This window comes from Rhipicephalus microplus, chromosome 5 (assembly GCF_043290135.1).
Source record: "Rhipicephalus microplus isolate Deutch F79 chromosome 5, USDA_Rmic, whole genome shotgun sequence".
Classification (NCBI taxonomy): Eukaryota; Metazoa; Arthropoda; class Arachnida; order Ixodida; family Ixodidae; genus Rhipicephalus; species Rhipicephalus microplus.
The window spans coordinates 45497833-45516867 of NC_134704.1; the positions used below are offsets into that span (position 1 = coordinate 45497833).

Sequence of the window (19035 nt, forward strand, 5' to 3'; positions counted from 1 at the left end):
GAAAACGAGGGAGGAGGTATGGGTGGTGGCGGCTTGAGTGCGCGGTGGTGCGTGAACGACGTCGGGACCTTCTGACCTCGACCTCGGGCGGGCGAAATTCTCGACTTGTTGTCGAATTTTTATTTTTTTTCCCACTATGTAGTTTCCTTTCAGCGCTGCACAGCTTGACGCGCTTCACCTTTCTCGTTTAAGTTATCCCGCGTCGTCCATGCGTGACGCCGCGCATGTCACTTCGACGAGACTCTAGGCTCTTGACGTTTGAGCTGGCGTCAGCGAACAATATTGATAAGGTTTACGGCGTTCCTTTTTCTTTATCTGGTGACGCTTTAGAGTTCGTTAGCGACAGTGAGCTTGATCTATGCGAAGCCATTTGTCATGGTGCTTACGCTCTTAGACGAATGTTGGTGCGTTCGAGAACCAACTGCCTGTGACGCCTTAGGGCAGGCTAAGACAGTGTTTTAGGGAAAGTTGGTAAAATATTTAAGCTTTTCTTGCGCGGAGGTTGTGAACGCGAGGTTAATTTGTGGGATTCCAGCTTTGAATACACTGTACTGAGCGACGCTTGTGAACTGCCTAGCTTTGTATGTGCCACGCTTTCAAAGGAGAAATATCGTACCAGTACGCGAGACATCAGTTATGCAGCGAGCGCTATACAAAAGCATTTATTATATTTTTTGCATCGATATGTCTATTGTGGTTTGTTCCTGCATTGAATAACGTATAGTTAGATTCCGGTTCAGCTGAGTTCATTTGTTACAAGGCTGACGGACTGGTCTACGGTGCTCACTGTGGTCATACGAGCGCAAAAGACATTGCTTAGGTTCATTTATTCTATGGCGATTGCAACACCAAGGACTGCTACGCTGCATCTGCGTCGCTTCGTAACCAGTAGTTTTTTATTGATTTTAAATGAAAAGAAGAGAAAAGTTAGCCCCGTATGTCTCTCAGGGGGAGGACACCTCAACAGTAGCTCACGAAGGATGGGGGTAAAGGAGGGATTAAAAGGATAGGATTAAAAGGTAAATAGATAGAGAGAGAAAAAGAAAAGAGCGAGGTGCAGGGACAGTGAACGACAGAAAACGATGGAGGTAAAGAGGAGATAGGAAAATGAACACAGTCGCAGGAGTCTGAGGATGGGGCACCACTCGGCGAGAGCTCTTGTCGGCGTCAGGAGATGGCGTAGGGCGAGCCAGTCGGCCAGAGATGTGCTGTCGTTGGAGATCGCGGGGGCACAACCGGTCGGCATGAAATCCAGAGAGCGAATCGTAACGAGTAGTTAATTGAAGTACGCCCGTGCACCTTCATACATTAAACGTTCACTCTTGTTAACGACGTTCGATGGTATGTCTGTGCAAATCATTGGGGTGTCAATCATTCGTTTGACCAGCAGGAGAAAACGTCCAACTGCTAGATCGGTATAGGTATAGGGCGTGAAGACAGCTCGACGCATGTGAGCCGTTTACATAAATGTATGGCTGATATTCCAAACGCTCCTTAAGCACTGTTTCCTTTCGCGCGCAAGCACGGCGATATATTTCTGCTGACGGAACGGTTTTCACAAATTGTAGTTTTGATAGTGTTCTTCGTTAAGCTGTCTGCCGCTCTTTTTTCTTTTTTTCGTTTTAGTTCTACAACCTCTATATAATAAATAACACTGTTGCCCCGCCTCGGTGGTCTATTATTTATGGCGCTCGACTTCTATACCGAAGGTCGCGGGATCGAATCCCGGCGGCGGTGGCGTCTACGATTTCGATGGAGGCGGAACTGTTTGAAGCCCGCGTGCTTAGATTTAGGCGCACGTTAAAGAACTTCAGGCGGTCGAAATTTTTGGAGTCCTTCTTTATGGCGTCTCTCATAATTATATCGTGGTTTTGGGACCTTAAACGATAGATATCATTATATTATAATGATGAAATGAATTTATTGACAAGGTGAAAAGTCAGAAATGCGTAGCGCAGCGCAAGGTACAAGACGATCAGCCCCACAACAGCTCGCGGTTCGCGTGCGCTTTTTTCCGCCTCTTCTTCGCTTCGGCGGGCTCCTGTCGCGTGACAATGTAAATAAGTAGATAGCGCTGTGTTAGCTGTGTCGCTATATGCAATCAATTCACGTTCGAAACGGTGACATGCGGCAGTGTAGTATGCACTCACCGGCCTTGTGTGTCCTGACGGTGATGATCTCGCTGGGGTCGCCCGTGCCGTACTCGTTGGTGGCGCTGACGTACAGCTGGTAGAGGACGCCGGACTCGAGGCCCGACACGGTGTACGAGGACGAGCGCGAGTCGAGGTTCACCTCTTTCCAATCCTGGGTGCTCTCTTCGGGCCGGTGGTGGAGCACGTAACCTGCAAAGAGGCGCGTGCTTTGTATACGTAGACGTAGATTCTCGCATGCTCTGTGCTGCACGCAACTGCGAGGGAGTTATCGCGCTCGTATCAGTATACGTTTTCAACACCCAAGTGTGCTCCTTAGGAAAGAACGCCGTTTGCTGCTGCTTTTTTTTTTTAGAAAACTTGAAGCCGGAATATCTGGTCAGGCGGAAGGTTGCGGATGACATAGATTTGCACACTTAGTTGGAAATGTACATAGAGATACGCGGTCATGGCTTGTTAGATGAGACTGATTATATTGAAATTGGGGAGAAAACGATAATGACATTTGTGCTGCATACCTTAACACGTCGGCTCTTCACGCTTGTACATTCATGCTATTCCCCCTTGCGACCCCACGGACATTACGCGTGTGTAGTCACATAATACAGCTCGTGTGTATATCTTGCGTGAAGCCACATAATACGCGTTCATCGTACTACGTTATCACCAAATAAATGACGCCCTACTCGCGCACTGCGGGGATTTACATCTGTTTCCACTGGAATAGTCCTTCATAAGAAGTAGTGAGTCTATGTGTCGCGCGCGGTACACACCTTCCGCAATTGAGTTCCCCAACTAGCTCCCAAAAATGTCGGCGTTTTCGTGATGGATTGATGAAATGAACTGGCGCGGCCTAATAACCTCGCGGTCAGGCTCGATACATGTTGCTGTGGCAGCTCTGAGATTGTTGTTGCTCGAACGTATTAATAGGAAATGGCCCGGCGAGCCCATCTGAAGCGTGTGCGTACAATCCACGCGCTCGTATTTGCGTTCCCCAGTATTTGCCAAACAGAGTTCATTTACCTCTCACACCGCTGGCGAACTGCTGGTGCCAGGTGACAGTGATGGACGAATGCGTCGTGCCAGAGACGAACACCTTCGGTGGCGGCGGCACATCTGAGTAGAAATACGAATGTAAAGACGAGTCAGTGCGAAGAAAGGAAAGGAGTAAAAGTGGATTGGATATGAATATACTCGTGACTGATCACAGGCTGTGACTCACCACCCGCAACCGAATGGTGCATACATAGTGATTGTGACTAATCCAACGCTTTCCATTGCCATCGTTTTGCGTCGGTAAACTTTCTATCAGTGTCTAGCTCTCGTACAGTTTACATTTCTCTTCCTTGCGTAATTGTTGCTTTGAGATCGTTAAGATTGACGAGCGTAGTTACTACAACCGAGCTCAAATTTCTGCTTTGGATAGCTCGCCTCTTCTGCCCCGAACCAGGTGTTGGAGGGCGACATGTTAAATGGTCTGTTTCAACGCGAACGTCAGATCGTTTTAATGGAAGATGTTTCGTTAACGTTCACATGACTGGTTCTCAAATGCGATGTTTTCCAACAATACCAGTGGCGAAATGGTGTTGCCTGTATTAATATTTTACCGGTAGTGAAACATATTGTGCACACCTAATTCGTTCAACTTCGTTTAACTGAAAAAAAAATTAAAATGTTAGCCATCATTTCTCACTATTTCAGCCAACACAAGCGATCATTAAGCACCACTAACTGACGCTTACGAAAATGACTAAACAAGACTAGATGAAATTGGTAATTGAGCCATATTTATTCAACGTTTTCAGAATTAGCGTTTCTAAAGTGAAAACTAGTCAGCTGTAATAAGCGAAGCGCTGCTAGCAAACGAGTAAATATGGTAATTTGATTTAGACTGAAGTAGTCGTCGTATCGCAGTGCAGAATGTGAGTGGGAGAGGGCTCAAAGACATGTTAAAGAAAAAGAAAACGTCAAGTTGAGGATCAGTTTCAAATAAGCTTGGAAGTTAGTGAATCGAGTCCACTGCGGCATGTGTCGTGGAGTGCAAGTAGTTGTACTGAAATCATGCGCTTGGCGGCTTAGTTTCCTTAGCCATGTAGTACCTCCGTCCAGTGTCTTGACGTGTAGCTCGTGCGAGGCGACCCCGGAGCCGGCTGCGTTGTAGGCCTTCACGATGATCGCGTACTCCGTGCCGCGTTGAAGGCCCGTGAGGAAGAACTCGTGGCTGGCGTTAGGTCGGAACTCGCTCGTGCGGTACGAGTACGGCTGGCCCGACGACGTCGGCTTGTAGCCGATGTAGTAGCCCAGCAGGTCTCCGTTCCATTCGTCTGGCGGTGGAGGCTGCATCGGCGACAATGGAATCCGAGTTCGCCATGTTGCCGTTGTCAACCGATTCATTAATGCGAAAACCTTATAGATGTGTCATCAAACTCGAAAAGTAACCTTTGGCGTTGGCAGCATCTTCGAGATTTCGCGAAAGCTAGCAAAACTTTGCGAGGCTGGTGCTGCATTCGAACTCGAATATTGCGAAAAAAAAAATTCTGATGAAAGTAGGTAAAAACTCACGTGACACCGAAGTTAATATGTGTTCAGTCGGTAAATTAAGTGTCACACGACCCCATTTAAACATGACGTCAATAATGACGTAGCCCTGTGACGTCACCCGCTTAAGTAATGCTATTTTTTCATCTATCACAAATTCTGACCATCTGGTCGCGCCATCTTGCTGTAATATCAAGTTTTGTCTATTTGTGACATGACATCGTCATCGGGACGTCATTGTAACTTTGTGATGTCATTATGATGATCAGTACATCAACTAGGAAGGAAACGAAGGCAATGAATATCGTTTCCGAGTCCTCTTAGGTGAATAGATAGGCGAATTGATAAAGGAACACGCAATTTTTTTATTATTCTTTACAATATGCGTTTTTCATTAGCAATAATGGCATACATTCTCTTTGACAATGCACAGGGTCTCTGAAGAAAAAAAAACTTTAGATTGTCTTTTTCATAGCTGCATTTCTCATGACAAGCAGTTGTGATTTAGCCGTAACATTTACAGGTTCGCACTTGCCATCTTAGTGGGAGTTCGAGCGCCCTTGATTGTTTGCACTCCCAAAGCTCACTGAAAGTGCTACCGGTGATGTGTGAGCATCATTTATTAATAAAGATGTGTGATCTTATCGATTGTGTGTGTGGGTCTTCGTAAGCTTCTGCCCGATTGACCGCGTCGGAAAAAACGTCAAGTATTGAGAAAATTGTCCTTGGTTATTTGGATTCACTCATTTTTCGGAGAGAGTGTTTTAACGATTATTGACATCTTGGCTGTGCCCAGTTACGATGGAAGACCGCCGCTACCACATTGTGGTTTGTGCTAACGCGAGTAAGTGATCGCTTTGGGAAATGCTTAGCCCTAGTCGTCGTTTGTGAAAAAAGAGATAATAATAAAGGCGACTGCTGAAAAAAAAAAGTCGAGAGAAAGAGAGAGAGAGAAATACTGACCCAAGCGGACGCCATTTCATTAATTTCTCATCAGCACCGTTGTTATTTTCCTGCCGAACGCAAAGCTTCATTTTCGCCGAAGGAAAAAAAAAAGGTAAACTCAAGCTTATTGAAAAAAATGAAAAGAAAGTGAACTTTTGAAAAGCGAAACGTAATCTATGTCACGATTATTTTCTAATTATTATTCCTACTCTTTTCTTTCGCGAGAGCAAGTGAAACATAATTCTTTTATTATGTTCGCTGTAAAGTTATGTATGTTGTTTAGATTGTACATTGCTTGAACTTTCGATATTACTAGGTTAACGAGTAAACGGTAAGAAGTTAAGAAGTGCCGCATTTTACCCCATTAATATATATATATATATATATATATATATATATATATATATATATATATATATATATATATATATATATATCAAAAAGGTTGAGGGCAGGGCCAGTTGGTGACTGATCATTATACCGCAAGGTTAAGTAGCGCAGTTTTTAACATGCACAACAGGGATAAAAAGGACACGACACTCGCTACACTCGCAACTAAATTTATTTCAGGAAAATACTTCATATATATGCAGCCACGCTGACCCCGAGTAACACAGAAATTAAATAACAGACATTGAAATAACCGGCACCTTTTTGTTCCTGTTGTCCACGTTAAAAAAAAATCACAGCATATCCACGAGGTGAATGATGACGAGAGGGGCGAAGCGGACGGACTGATTGACGCTTCGCCCACTCTTCATTGACTCCGTCGATATGCTGTGACACCGTTTTTATTGACATGTAATGCGATGCAACTGGCTACTACGACGGCTAGTCGCGGGATCAAATCCCGGCTGTGGCGGCTGCATTTCCGATGGAGGTGGAAACGTTGTAGGCCTGTGTACTCAGATTTGGGTGCACGTTAAAGAACCCCAGGTGGTCAAAATTTCCGGAGCCCTCCACTACGGCGTCTCTCATAATCATATGGTGGTTTTGGGACGTTAAACCCCACAAATCAATCAATCAATTACTACGACGGCTACGGCGACACGGGACACACGACCCACAGCGTAAGCGCTAAATGTACCCTATTTAACCTTACGGTATAATGATTTTCATTGCACTTTAGTTCTCTGTGCACCTGCTTCTATCTAATGAACTTAAGGCGATTTACTGACATCGGACTGCTGTTCCGTTCAGTGCCCATCATATGGCGATGCGATCGAAGGCGTCGAAAAAAAAATGATTCCTTAATAAATGCTGTATGTATCCAATTTTGCGCCGTTTGCCTGTAAATGTGTATCCTTGACACTATACCGTCGGAATGACTTGTACGTTCTCGCGTGAGAATGTCATTCGAAAGGAAAACAGGCGAAGAGAGCGCGGTTCACCTACCTTCCAGGAGACGCGCACTGTGCTTGGCCCTCTGGCTTCAACGTGGAAGTCAGTCGGCGCCGCGCTTGGCTCTGCAACGATCGTCCAGAAAAGGTAATAAAAGTCAGGAATAACAGTACTGAGGCAAAAAGGAAGGTCAAGCTTCATATTCGAGGGCGCACCTTATGGTTGCTACTCACAGTACGGACGTATTGTCCCGCTTAAAGGGACCCATGAAACGATTTTGACAATTTTTTACAAACATATAGGGCCGGTAGACCAAGGGTAATTCAGAGACCGATTTGAGCTCTCTGCGTAAATTATGTAATTCATTACAACGCTCTCCAGATCGCCGCAGATCGCTGCGACTCAGCCAAACACGTTTTCAACCGCCTATATGCCAAGCGACACGCTCTGCCCTACTGACGTCATCGTTTCCAGCTGATCTGATTGGCTATGGAACGCGCAGCACAGACTGTCGGTATCGGATCGGCGGCGGGATTTGCGGGCTCACGCCACATCGTGACGCAGGCGCCGTGAAGTCGGAGCTTAGCCCCGAGCATTCGAAGTAAGAGTTGGGGACAGTTGAGGGTGAAAGGCGGAGTGGAGGAGGAGGGTACTTTTTTAGTACTCGTAGCTCCGTTAATAATCGCTGTTTCGATTGAACTCTGGTGCCAATTATTTGCTGCAGTAGTGGTCTAATCAAAAAATGGAATGTGAATTAACCGTTTCAGGGACTCCTTTAGGTTATTCTCACTTAACCGTTATGCGACGTAAAGCATTGTGCGAAGTATAGATGTGATAGCACTGCAGGTTTTCGAACACTTGACTGTTGCTTCGCAGTTAATGAAATATAGTGAAGTATCCCTGCAATTGTTTAATCTGAAAATGTATAGTGTAATCGTATTCAACGAAATATCCACCAACGCGACTGAGAGACGTGACGCGAGTTAGTTCATATCGGAGGGGCGGTGACTTGGACTTCTAGAGTGTGAATTCGGAGGATCTTGCCGATCGTGCCAGTACTTGCGTTCGACAATCATGAAGTACTATTGTTACTGTGTCCGCGCAATGTATCATAAAGGCAGTGCTTTGGGGAAAAGAAATAGTGGCCCAGCAGATGCATCTCTTTCAGTTCAAAAGTATAGGCGTTTGTCTCCCCTATTTGATGCAGGATAGATGTAATAACAAGGAACGTTCGTTTTAGATCATTTTAAACACAGCACATGCCACCTCTAAGTGCTATACTGCGCTTACCTTCTTCGCCCGTGTGCAGCTTGACAGGCGTCGAGGCGAGACCGACGCCGACAGAGTTTTCTGCAAGGATGCTGAGATGATAGGTGGAACCGGGGTGCAGGTCGCCCACCAGGGCCGACGTCTGCGATCCAGGCACGGCAACTTCTTGAAGCCTGTGCGCTGTACCTGCGGTCGTAGGAACAGTGAGACACGGTTATAATGTCGATATCTGCATGAAAGCTAGCTTAGTTTTTGTAGTGATCGCTGCAAAAAAGAAGACAGATTCTGTGACAAGGCATTCAAGAACTTTCAAAAACGGTCGTTTAGCCCCTGGAACGGCATCTTCGTGCTCAACGTGACGGTGGGAAAGGAGAGAGAAATAAATAAAAGGAAGAGACAGCGAAGTTAACCTAGAAGAACTGATTTTGCTACCTTGTACAGGGGTGGGGAAATAAGGGGCGGAAAGAGGACAGAGACAAAGAGATATAAAATAAATTGTAAAAAAAATTCACATGCACACACATGCAAGACGTTCCGATCACAGTCGTTTGGACAGGCCGGTTGAATGCAAGAAGCGCAGGAGCGCCTTCACAGCTTTCTTTTGCGGCATAAAGTCCTGTCAGTAGCGCAGGATTCTTTCTTCCGAAAGAGTCTGGTTGTCTAGTTCGTCTAGTGCATTGCAGAGTGACCATCTCTGCGAGCTGTATTGTGGGCATTCACACAGAATGTGCCAAGTTGTTTCGTCACTGCCGCAGTGGTCGCATGCAGTGAGAAAACGGGCGCATGCGATGTAGCATGTGACTATATATACGGGAATTCGATTGATCGATACTTCAGCTCTTTCCGACACGAGTTCACTAGTGTCCCTTGCCTCGAGTGCAGCTAAAATATCGAACACCCTTTATAGACGATCATAAGTCCTAACAGCTTCACGGGCGTCGAGTGGACACTTTATGAACGAGGCATCCCCGTGTGGACCGAAACGTCGACACATGTATTTTACCTGTCACCTGAACATTAGCTTTCTTGGAGTCATATGCAAGCTTCGCCAGTGCGCCTACGCAATACGTAGTGCACCGTCTGAAGTGCATGTGGTGCTCCTCTTAAATGTCAAGCGCCTTGGTGATGACAAGGTTGTCAGAATGCTTAACACCTTGACTTTATCCATATCACCATAGTACGCTCGCACTTCCAATTTTTCTCATTCCTTCCTACTGCTTTCTATGGTTACATTCCAGTTCGTTTTATTGTTTTTCTGCCTAAGTATGGCTTAATTATTCTCGTTCGATCATGTATTGACCGGTAGTTCATGTGTTCAGAAGCGCGAGCTTGTTTTGGTGTTCTCGTTCTTTTAGGGGCGAAGCTCCTTACGCCGTGGGTCGTATGTCCCGTGTCGTCGTAGTCGTCGTATTAGCCAGTTGCATTGCATTGCATACCAATAAAAATGGTGTCGCAGCATATCCACGGATGATGAGTCGAGCGAAGCGTCCGCGCGTCCGTCCGTCCGTGCGCCTGGTCGTCTGACTATCAGTCCGCCCATCCGTCCGCCCATCGGCTTAGCCCCGCTAGTCATTGTTCACCTCGGGGGTATGCTGTGATTTTTAAATTTAAATCCATGTGCCGCTTGGCTCTGTGCAAGTATTTTTTTTGTCATTTAGTGCCTATTTGCGAAAAATGTCTCATTCGCCGTTGCGTTGTGCGAAGATAAGCAGCGTAGTTTAACTCGTGGGCAGCCTCCGCACAGGGGCATTGGAGCGATGACATAATATGTGGACGCGAGCTTCTCCCATGTGCTGTGAAAACAGATGGATAATCCAACTATTTCGTTATAGCCACGGCTTCTGTATTTGTTCTTCGGAATTCCAGGCAGGACAAGATGCTTTGCACGCAATGACAAAGTTGAGGGCATTCGTCCGTGTCTTTTTGTACCGTCTATATGTTTCATAACAACGTCCTTTTCGTTTTCAGCCTTCTATTTTTCTCAGCGTAACTTTTAGAAACCACTTTGAGTTTCTAGAAGACATCTTAAGAGTGTAATCAGACTAGAAAGAAAATATTTTATAAACAAAGAGACAGAGAGGTCGGACGAAGCTATAGCATATTAGGGTTTTCTGTATGCGCTTAAAGGACGAAGAGAAGGGGTGGAGGCTTGATGGGAAATGGAGTCTGAAATAGTTGTAGAATACAATGATAGAGGTGGTAGAATTTCAAGAAAGGATAGAATCTTGTAGAGAGATCAAATTCTTGAACGAGTGGTGTCGCTGGAGCCTTCAAAATAGTCGCGACCAGTTGTCGAAACCCTCGCTCGAGCGATACCTCGTTGTCATTCATTTTCACATCTCTACGATGAAAAAAAAAACGATATTCGAATAGATGCACCAGAAATCTCAACTAGACACAAGTTCTGGGAAGCATGGAGGTCTGAAAAGGCGAAAAATATTCTTGAACAGGACGTTTCGCTGGTGCTCCAGCGACACCCCTTCGTTTAAGTTCTTTTTTCGCCTCTATATGCAAGAAGGAATACGGTTCTCGCGGAATGAAACAGCACAATTTAGGATAAAGTAACGCACATACTTTCGTTTTCGCGGTCTTCAGTTCGGGTCATATCGGTGTAATTCGGACTCGAACGCGTAGATAAGAGCCAACATTATCTTTAGAGACCAGATTCGTCGCGACATGACGTGGCTATCTCGAGCAATGGCGCGTATACTAGTCATTATACGAAAAATAAAGATGTTGCGTATTAATTTTTGTCGAAACTCACCGGAGTCCTTCCAGTATTGTATGACGTATTTGGCAACCGGGCTGTTGCCGCTGTATGGAGGAGACCAGCTGACGCTCGCCGAGCGGCTCCACGTTTCGGAGACCTTGACATCTTGTGGCTGACCGGGGACCTCTGTGGTAGGAGTAGTAGCGTATGTTGAAAGGCAGTGAAGTTGGTACCTGCACGTTCTTGCGAGTGGCGTGTCCTCGCCGAATTTGAAACACGCACTCAACTCTTTGGGCAACGTTGCCGAAACCTCGAACGACCTGTGTGTAATCCCCCAATGGATTACAGCGCGCATGAAATAAGGAGACTAAAATAACTTCGAGGTTACGCCAACGCGTCGACAATGGACCTAGTTGCACGTGGTTTACGGGAACAGCGAAATTATATATCTTACCTTACAATTAGCCCTTGTTGAAGTCTACTGGGAAACCTTTTTTTTTGGGGGGGGGGGTATGTTTTGACTATAGCGATGGTCTATACCGTTGCCTCAACGGAAGACAAGGCTAGGTCCTAAAAAGCTTCGCCCTTTTACAAAAAACAAAAAAAAATGGAAGTAGTCTTACCGACAACCAGCAACTTGCTGGTGCGTTCGTCGTGGCCAAACTCGTTCTCGGCGCGGCAGGTGTAGACTGCGCCGTCGCTACGCTCCGTGCTAGAGATGAACAGCTCCGAGCGCAGGCCGCTGTCTGTCATAGTCTCGAATATTTCCAGCCTGGAAAACACGCAACGATAATCGACGTTTCAATGATGCAGGAAGTCATTCCGGGCAAGTTAACTCCACAGCATCAGCCTCCCACACATATACAATTTATACCCATTTCCTACCCGACTCACTCACACACGTACACAAACCGATATGCGAGGCTCATTCTCCTCTTGTATGTATTTATGTTCTTTTTTTTCGTATGTCAGCCGTTTATGTAGATATACTTTCGTGCATGTTTTGAAACACCTCGTTGACTTTTTATAGTTCCAATAAAAAAAGAAACAAAACATGCAGTAACGCTATGAAGAAATCATCTTCTCGGTCGAATGGTTAAGATAAGCACATCCAATTAACCTAGACTTCCACAATTAAAGAAATAATCTGTGGCCTCCCGGAGTACGTAGCCATTGATGTAGGCACTTTGATAGCTCAGCAGAGTTAGTCCACACGGATGGGACGTATGCTAGCATTGAGGAGCCAGATACGAGTAGAAAAATCATGGGAGTCTTTGCTAGTAAACGAAGACGCTACACGACAGTTCATAAGTCTCGCCCTGACTCCGCGCGCGTCTTAAATGATTCTGAAAATGGCGGTGGAGGTTGATCGAGGGTCGAGGTCTGCATAAATTGGACAGGTGCAAACAGTCACTTTTATCTCTATTTTTCTGTAACCTAACCTAACCGTATAAAATCGACCGAAACGAAAACACAATATAACCTGACAAACCCTAAAAGGGACTCTAAAGGCTACGACGTTGATTGTTGAAATAGCGGTCCAGAAATTTTGCAGTGTTACTTTTGTGCCAAGGAAGTGATTATTTTGAAATAAAATAACGTTTTGGTGGTCCGCATCGGGTTAGCGCACTTCAAATTACCCGCCTCAACCAGAACGTCTAACGTCACTGTTGCTGTGCACAACGTTGACCGACATTACTTCGCGGCCGCCGACACTAGTGGCAGCACAACGAAATCAGCGGGAGCCTCCGCAGCAACAATAGCCATTGGAGAATTTCCTACCATTGGCTCCGAGATGGCAGACGTGCTTGGTTCAACTGGGCCCCGCTAGATGGCCTGACCTGTCCTGTTTAACCAGGCGGAAATTTAACTCTTGAACCACTTGCACCATTCCCGTTTGTAACGTACCGCGGTTCTTTTTTTCCATCAATCAAAGAGAAATGAAAAAGCAGCATTTCATTACGTCTCTTGATGCGCCGGAAGTTCTTTAGCGAAGCTAGGTCGATTACTAGTGATTAATTGTAGGCTGTAACTGTGACGTCATCGCGATCATTTGGCGAATGTCCTACTGTGGTGCATGTGTTCTCGTGCACTTACCTTATTTTTTTCGGTAAGTATGGCACTGCTATCGATAATATTGTCGTTTTAGACGTCATTTTTTTCTCCGCTCCCCCTCCCTTTAGTGCAGGCGAGCAAACCAGATGCTGTAATTCTGGTTGACCTCCCCGCCTTTCTCCCAATTTATTATCTCTCTCCATCTCTCTCTTTTGGACATTATCATGCATTGAGCTTTCACTCTCACGTAAATTGTTATTTGTTCGACTTTAGTGTCCCTTTAAGCATAACCTAACTGTTGATTTTATCGAACAATGCCGTTCCTTTACTGTCGGTGCATTTATCGACAACTACGACACGTGAGTCCCCATCTGGTCTCCCGGCTGCAAACCGCATTGCTCAAATTTTTTCTCATGACGGGACTCACGCTCAAGTCTCGAGAGACGCAACCGCAGCTCTAAAAGCAATATGGTGCCTACCGACCCGTAGCCCGCAGACTGCAAGAGAGGCGGTGGAGGAGGAGGAACAGCCGACGGTGCTCTGCCTTTCTACGTCGTTGCCTTTTCTCGAATTGGTTCGGCCTCCGTCTCACTTTACACTGGCAAGCGACTGCCACGCATGTCAAGACAGCGAAAGAAGCGAAAGGGGTTGAAGAGCGCGTCCTTCGCCTTCTGTCATCCCCGCCCTGGCGACGCGCCAACAGCGAGACCATGCGGTACACACGCATATGGTTTTGCCGGTGGTTCCAGATGATGAGCGCTTTTCACTGCCGGCTTCACATCGCTACTTGTTTTGTCTTTCTCAAAGTGGGCGTGCAAATTTTTCGTGAAGTATAAGCATGTTCCAGAAAGAGGAAACGGACCTTGTTCTTTAGAACGGTAGGTGCGCCTTCTGGAGCTGCGCCTGTGTACAGTCTAGAATATAACAATAGTAAATAAATAAATTTATAAAAAAACAAAAGAATACTTGTTACTTTTCGCGAGAAGTCATGAATTCTCGAATATATAACTATATTTAAAGATATACGTTGATTCTATCTTGGAGAGTGGCGCCTTCCACGGCTATCTGAAGAGAGTAGAATGACCTCCAAAAAAAAAAGAGTTAACGCACACCTTTAAAGTCATAACTCTCCAAAGAGAGTAAGAGGCTATTTAAGGAGGAGGCCTTAGATCACGGGTAACGCAAAACACGAGTTACGCAAAGACGTAGTCACCTGATAGCGTAATAATGGCATGTGACCACGACGTCGCAAATAAGTTCTCTGCTCAAAAATAGTGTATGAATGAAAAATAAATGGAATTTAACTGAAATTGAACTGAATTGAATCTGTGTCATCGTTATGACGTCGTCATGACTTCACATGACGTGGCGTCACATGACGGTATCATCACACGACATCGTCGCATCGTATAAGGTGGCCCGATCACGGAGGACAGTGCTAAACCAGGTGAGGTGCAGGAAACTTGCAATGCCTCGGATTCTGGAGGCTATGCAAAAGTACATTAAGCGCCGAAAGCATTGGAAAGAGGGCGGGGTAGGATGAATACATAGACTTAGACGACAAAGATGGCTCTGGCGTTCGAGTCGTCTTAGGTGAATGCGTAAGGCGCCCTCTGAATTTTGTTTTCCTTACAGTACGTGTTTTGACTTCAATTGCAGTCGCCATATGCACTGTTTCTTTACAGCCGGCCTGTAGAGTTATGTGAATTCTTTTATTGTTGTGTGGTTATAACAGTCAAGATTGTTTATTGTAATGGTGTTTTCACATCTCGGCTGGAATACACCAGCTTTCTGAAAGCAATGGCTACGCTGCTTGCTTGTTACCGTGCCATGCATTGCTGTTTATTTGTACTACAAGCTCTGGGCAGTGGTTCCAGCCAAACTTTAGAAAGCAGCATCGATAAACCGCGCCCCATCGAAGCTTGGAAATCTTTTTTTTTCTTTTATGAGAATCAGCAAAAAAGGCCGCCTAAAGGCTGCCGAATGCGTAAGCTTGTTGAAACTCGTGCCCCGGCAAAATTGAAGGATATCACTTATGCTATTCCGATCCCGCCATTTTGATTATATAGTTGTTATTGCTTCAAATGAGTATCTTCAACTGTTGGGTAAGGTGAGCATGCAGTGAAAGATTGAATTAAATATCCGTCTACCCCACAGCAGGTAAGTGACTCTTCCGACACGCTCGAGGCTGTTGTACGAAAAAAAAAAGCTGGCTTTTTACATGGCGAGGAGACAGTTGGTGTATGGTGGAGCTACAACTGGTAACACCATCATAAAAAAAATATCAGTCTATGCATAACATTATAACAAAATACAGTGTACACGAGGCAGGAATTCAGAGAGCGATCGATGAAGGCTTCAAAAGATTACACGGTTATACGCCGTGGAGAACGGACCTTGATGAATGCATGCATCCTCTTGTACAAACGATGGCTGCAACTGCATTCTATGTTCTACAACTCATTGTTATACAAAATCACACTAGAGACCACACACTATCACGTATGTATGACATTTCGGCTATGAAAAGCCGCAATACCTTTACCCTTTTGCTCCTGAACGACCCCGCATTGCCCTTGAGCGTTGCAGCAAAGCTAATGTGGGGTGGGGAAATGTTGAAGCACAGATAGAAACGATACCTCATTTTGGCCACACACTTTTTCCTTCAGACATTTTGTATCACCCGCTAGACATTTCAGAAAAAAAATGCATAAAATACACGTGATGGGTCGGTATTCGCGAATTTTGGAGTGTACGGTCATTACGGTTGAAAATATGAGATGTTTTTTTTTATTAGCTAGGGCTTTTCCAAGCTGAAACTAGAGATGCCGCCTGATAATTCTGGCTCACTTTTTTCTTTCCTCCGTAGAGTTTAAGAATTCGCTCATCATATCCGTTATCTACGACCAAGCACCGGCGGCTTTGTCGTCTAAAAAAGAAAAAAATCGCGGGATGATTCAACACATTGGCGTCTCTGGGCTCGGCGCGATCACGCCCGTGCGTTCAGGCGTCAGCCACGTCGAGTAGTTGTTGATGGTGTCGCTAACGTTGCGAGCTGCTTGTGCTGGGCGTTGAACAGAAAACACGCCCCGATGCGCGCCTTTGAAAGAAAGGTCGCCGCGAAGAACGCGGGTTAATGCTTTGGCGACGCCCGTGGGAGAACCTCCATTTCGTGAATGGTGGCGTCGGAATGTTCCTGCGTGGTGTTCCGCATTGACCCACGGAGTAGATGCAAGTCTTCTTTTTCCGTGATAGTGTTTTGCGGCTGAGACTCCCAAGTGTGTCGCCCTCTTAATCGGTGTTATGAAGCTCGCAAAGTCTTTGCTACACATTCGAATCGTCGAAAAAGAAAAATGGTTGAGCTTGAAGATGAGGAGTTAGGCATAACGTGAAGATTGGTTTGAAACTACGCGGACCTCGCGTTACTTGAGATGTTTGCGAGTGTCCTTTGACCTCCAGTCAAATAACGATTAGTTACCGCTCGTGATGATGACGCCTACGACAATAAATGTCTGGAAGACTTCTTCGCCCACTTTTTTTCATTCGCAAGACGTGAGATTGCTCATATAGTTTGTTTCGCAACACTTTGTTTTCATATTGACGTTACACACACTTAATAACGTTGACACAATTGTATATTGTGTTCAACAAACTCGCGCCTTTGGTAAGCTTTGCTACCTGCTTGTTTCTGGAAGCTGCTGCAGCCGTAGAGGCGCAATGACCGACTTGGGCAACCTTCTATCATTTAAATAGGCGATATCCCTAAATGCCTCCTCAAACGTGAGAACTGACCTTGTGTGTCGACGGTGCACAGACGAGTGATGACGTCACCATATGACGTCGTCATGACAACACAGACCACACCGGAATCCACGACATTGTCATGACGTCTCGTGTCGTGATGACGCCGTAATGATTGCATAACGTGGTCCCACATGAGGACGTCATTGTGTGACATCGTCGCTTGCTCAAAGGTGGCTCGATCACGGAGGCAATGCACAGGCAGGGCAGGCGCGGAAATCTTGCAATGCCTCCGATCATGGAGGATGGGAAAAACCGCGTTCAGTGAAAAAATAGATCGGAGTGAGGCAGCGGAGGATCAGTACGTAGACTGTGACGAAAAAAACAACAACAAAAAAACATCCACGCTTCTCCACGAGGTGAATGATGACGAGTGGGCGAAGCTCGGTTTTAAGGTCGATACCGACTACATTGAAGCCACCGACGTGTATAGAGGAACCCCGCCGTGGTGGTCTAGTGGCTAAGGTACTCGGCTGCTGACCCGCAGGTCGCGGGATCGAATTTCGGCTGCGGCGGCTGCATTTCCGATGAAGGCGGAAATGTTGTAGGCCCGTTTGCTCAGATTTGGATGCACGTTAAAGAACCCCAGCTGGTCGAAATTTCCGGAGCCCTCCACTACGGCGTCTCTCATAATCATATGGTGGTTTTGGGACGTTGAACCCCACAAATCAATCAACTAACGTGTATATAGGATGGACGCACGTGTGGACGGATAAACGGACAGGTGAACCGATGCATGTACGGACGCACGGACTTACGGACAGTCGTTTGGAGGGGCGGTGCAGGTGGTTTTTTTTTCGCAGATGTGTAGCACGTGTTGTGATTCGAGTGTGGTCGCCAGTAAATCGCCGGACAAAGGTAGACCCCTAAAGAACTTTGTCCCTAAACGAAAAAGACGATGTCCTTCGCCTTGGAGTCGTCTTAGTTGAACCCATAAAGGACCCTAGGGGTCTTTTCATCTCTGCTACGACAGTTTTATGGAAACATTTTTTTTTGCAACAATGAACTAGAAGGTGTGGATATCAATTAATTACCTATTATCAATTTTAATTTGTTAATAATAATAATTTTTGTGTGTGCAGGAGTGTTCTGAAAGACATGGTTGCGCGGCCAGATGGTGCCTAACCTCGGGACTCCTCAGCATTCGCTGTGTATAGGTGGTGCGCCGGAGTGAATCAATCAGCACTCAGCTTTCCCAGGTACGTCGTTCTTCTTATGATGCCGAAAGAATGGCCGGGTAAGGTCATTGGTCTTTATCTCTCTCTCACCTCCATTATACCATTTACTTGCTCTCTTGTTAGTCACTTTTTTGGCACTTTCCGTTATGCAACGACAGCTGGCTGTGTATCTGCCTGCGGAAGACACCGCGCCTACCTCCGCCGTCTCCCGTGAATGTTAAAAACGAAAAAAAACAAAACAAAAAACACCATTTGGTAGCTCGAGTAAAGCAGGCAGAAATGCATGTAGGTATCGTTTTGCACGCGACAAATACTTCACGTAGCACGACCAGTTTCGGTCGTTTGTGTCTTTGCTGTTGTATGTATGACGTTGTGCGTACGGAAGCAAGTGACGAATCATTGTGACAACTAAGCGTTTAGCCGGCCTGGTACCATAAATGCATGCGCATCGTAAATGAAAAACTTGCTTTCGTACGCACGACGCCATATACAACAGCAAAGACAACTATAAGCTAGGGACATTTTAACCGGGGTAAGAAAACTTTTCCTTGTATAGCCTTATTTAGGTTACATCACACCTAAAGCTCCTTCAATTACCTCACACTAAAAGCTCCGCTGCGCTGCTTGAATTTTCGGCCATTTTGGTGCTGAAGAATGAATGGGTGAAAGCGTTGCTGCCGAAGATCGATCGCCTTCCTGACCGGTTAATTCCGATAGACTGCTTCGCAAACACTCCTTTGTTTGCCCCGCTTAAAAAAAAGAAAGGCTGTCGAGCTTAAACGCGAGAAACGGAGGTTCCCGCGGCTGTCGCAGACGCGCGGAGTACAAGGAGATGGTGAAACTGTGGAAGAGACCCAAAACGAAGAAAAATAAAATGAAAAATCTCGTCGCGCTTGGTGTGACTTCACGAATGACCGCTCGGCTGACTCCCAGAGTGGCCGGGTAATTGCGCGGCCTCGGCACGCCTGGACGCGCATTTTCACAATACTAAATTTTTTTTCATTAATCTTTTTTTGACCGGGTTGGTAAGTAATAAAAGAGCGAAGAA

The 19035-nt window shown here is 45.9% G+C and overlaps 1 protein-coding gene and 1 long non-coding RNA gene across 4 annotated transcripts in view; one reads left to right on the forward strand and one right to left on the reverse strand.

The window, feature by feature from the left end:
* The window catches only part of LOC142817761 (uncharacterized), a 190104-nt gene that overhangs the window by 116103 nt on the left and 54966 nt on the right, over window positions 1–19035 (forward strand). For both annotated transcript variants that reach the window (XR_012895342.1, XR_012895343.1), the window contains exon 3: window positions 17892–18008. This is a non-coding gene — a long non-coding RNA (uncharacterized LOC142817761). The remainder of the gene's footprint in view (window positions 1–17891; window positions 18009–19035) is intronic.
* The window catches only part of LOC119174636 (cell adhesion molecule Dscam1), a 44767-nt gene that overhangs the window by 9655 nt on the left and 16077 nt on the right, over window positions 1–19035 (reverse strand). For both annotated transcript variants that reach the window (XM_075895339.1, XM_037425623.2), the window contains 7 exons: window positions 11577–11725; window positions 11008–11139; window positions 8265–8429; window positions 7029–7099; window positions 4250–4487; window positions 3174–3266; window positions 2151–2342 (listed from right to left, as the gene is read on the reverse strand). In XM_075895339.1, the coding sequence (XP_075751454.1) occupies window positions 2151–2342; window positions 3174–3266; window positions 4250–4487; window positions 7029–7099; window positions 8265–8429; window positions 11008–11139; window positions 11577–11725 (1040 nt within the window). The remainder of the gene's footprint in view (window positions 1–2150; window positions 2343–3173; window positions 3267–4249; window positions 4488–7028; window positions 7100–8264; window positions 8430–11007; window positions 11140–11576; window positions 11726–19035) is intronic.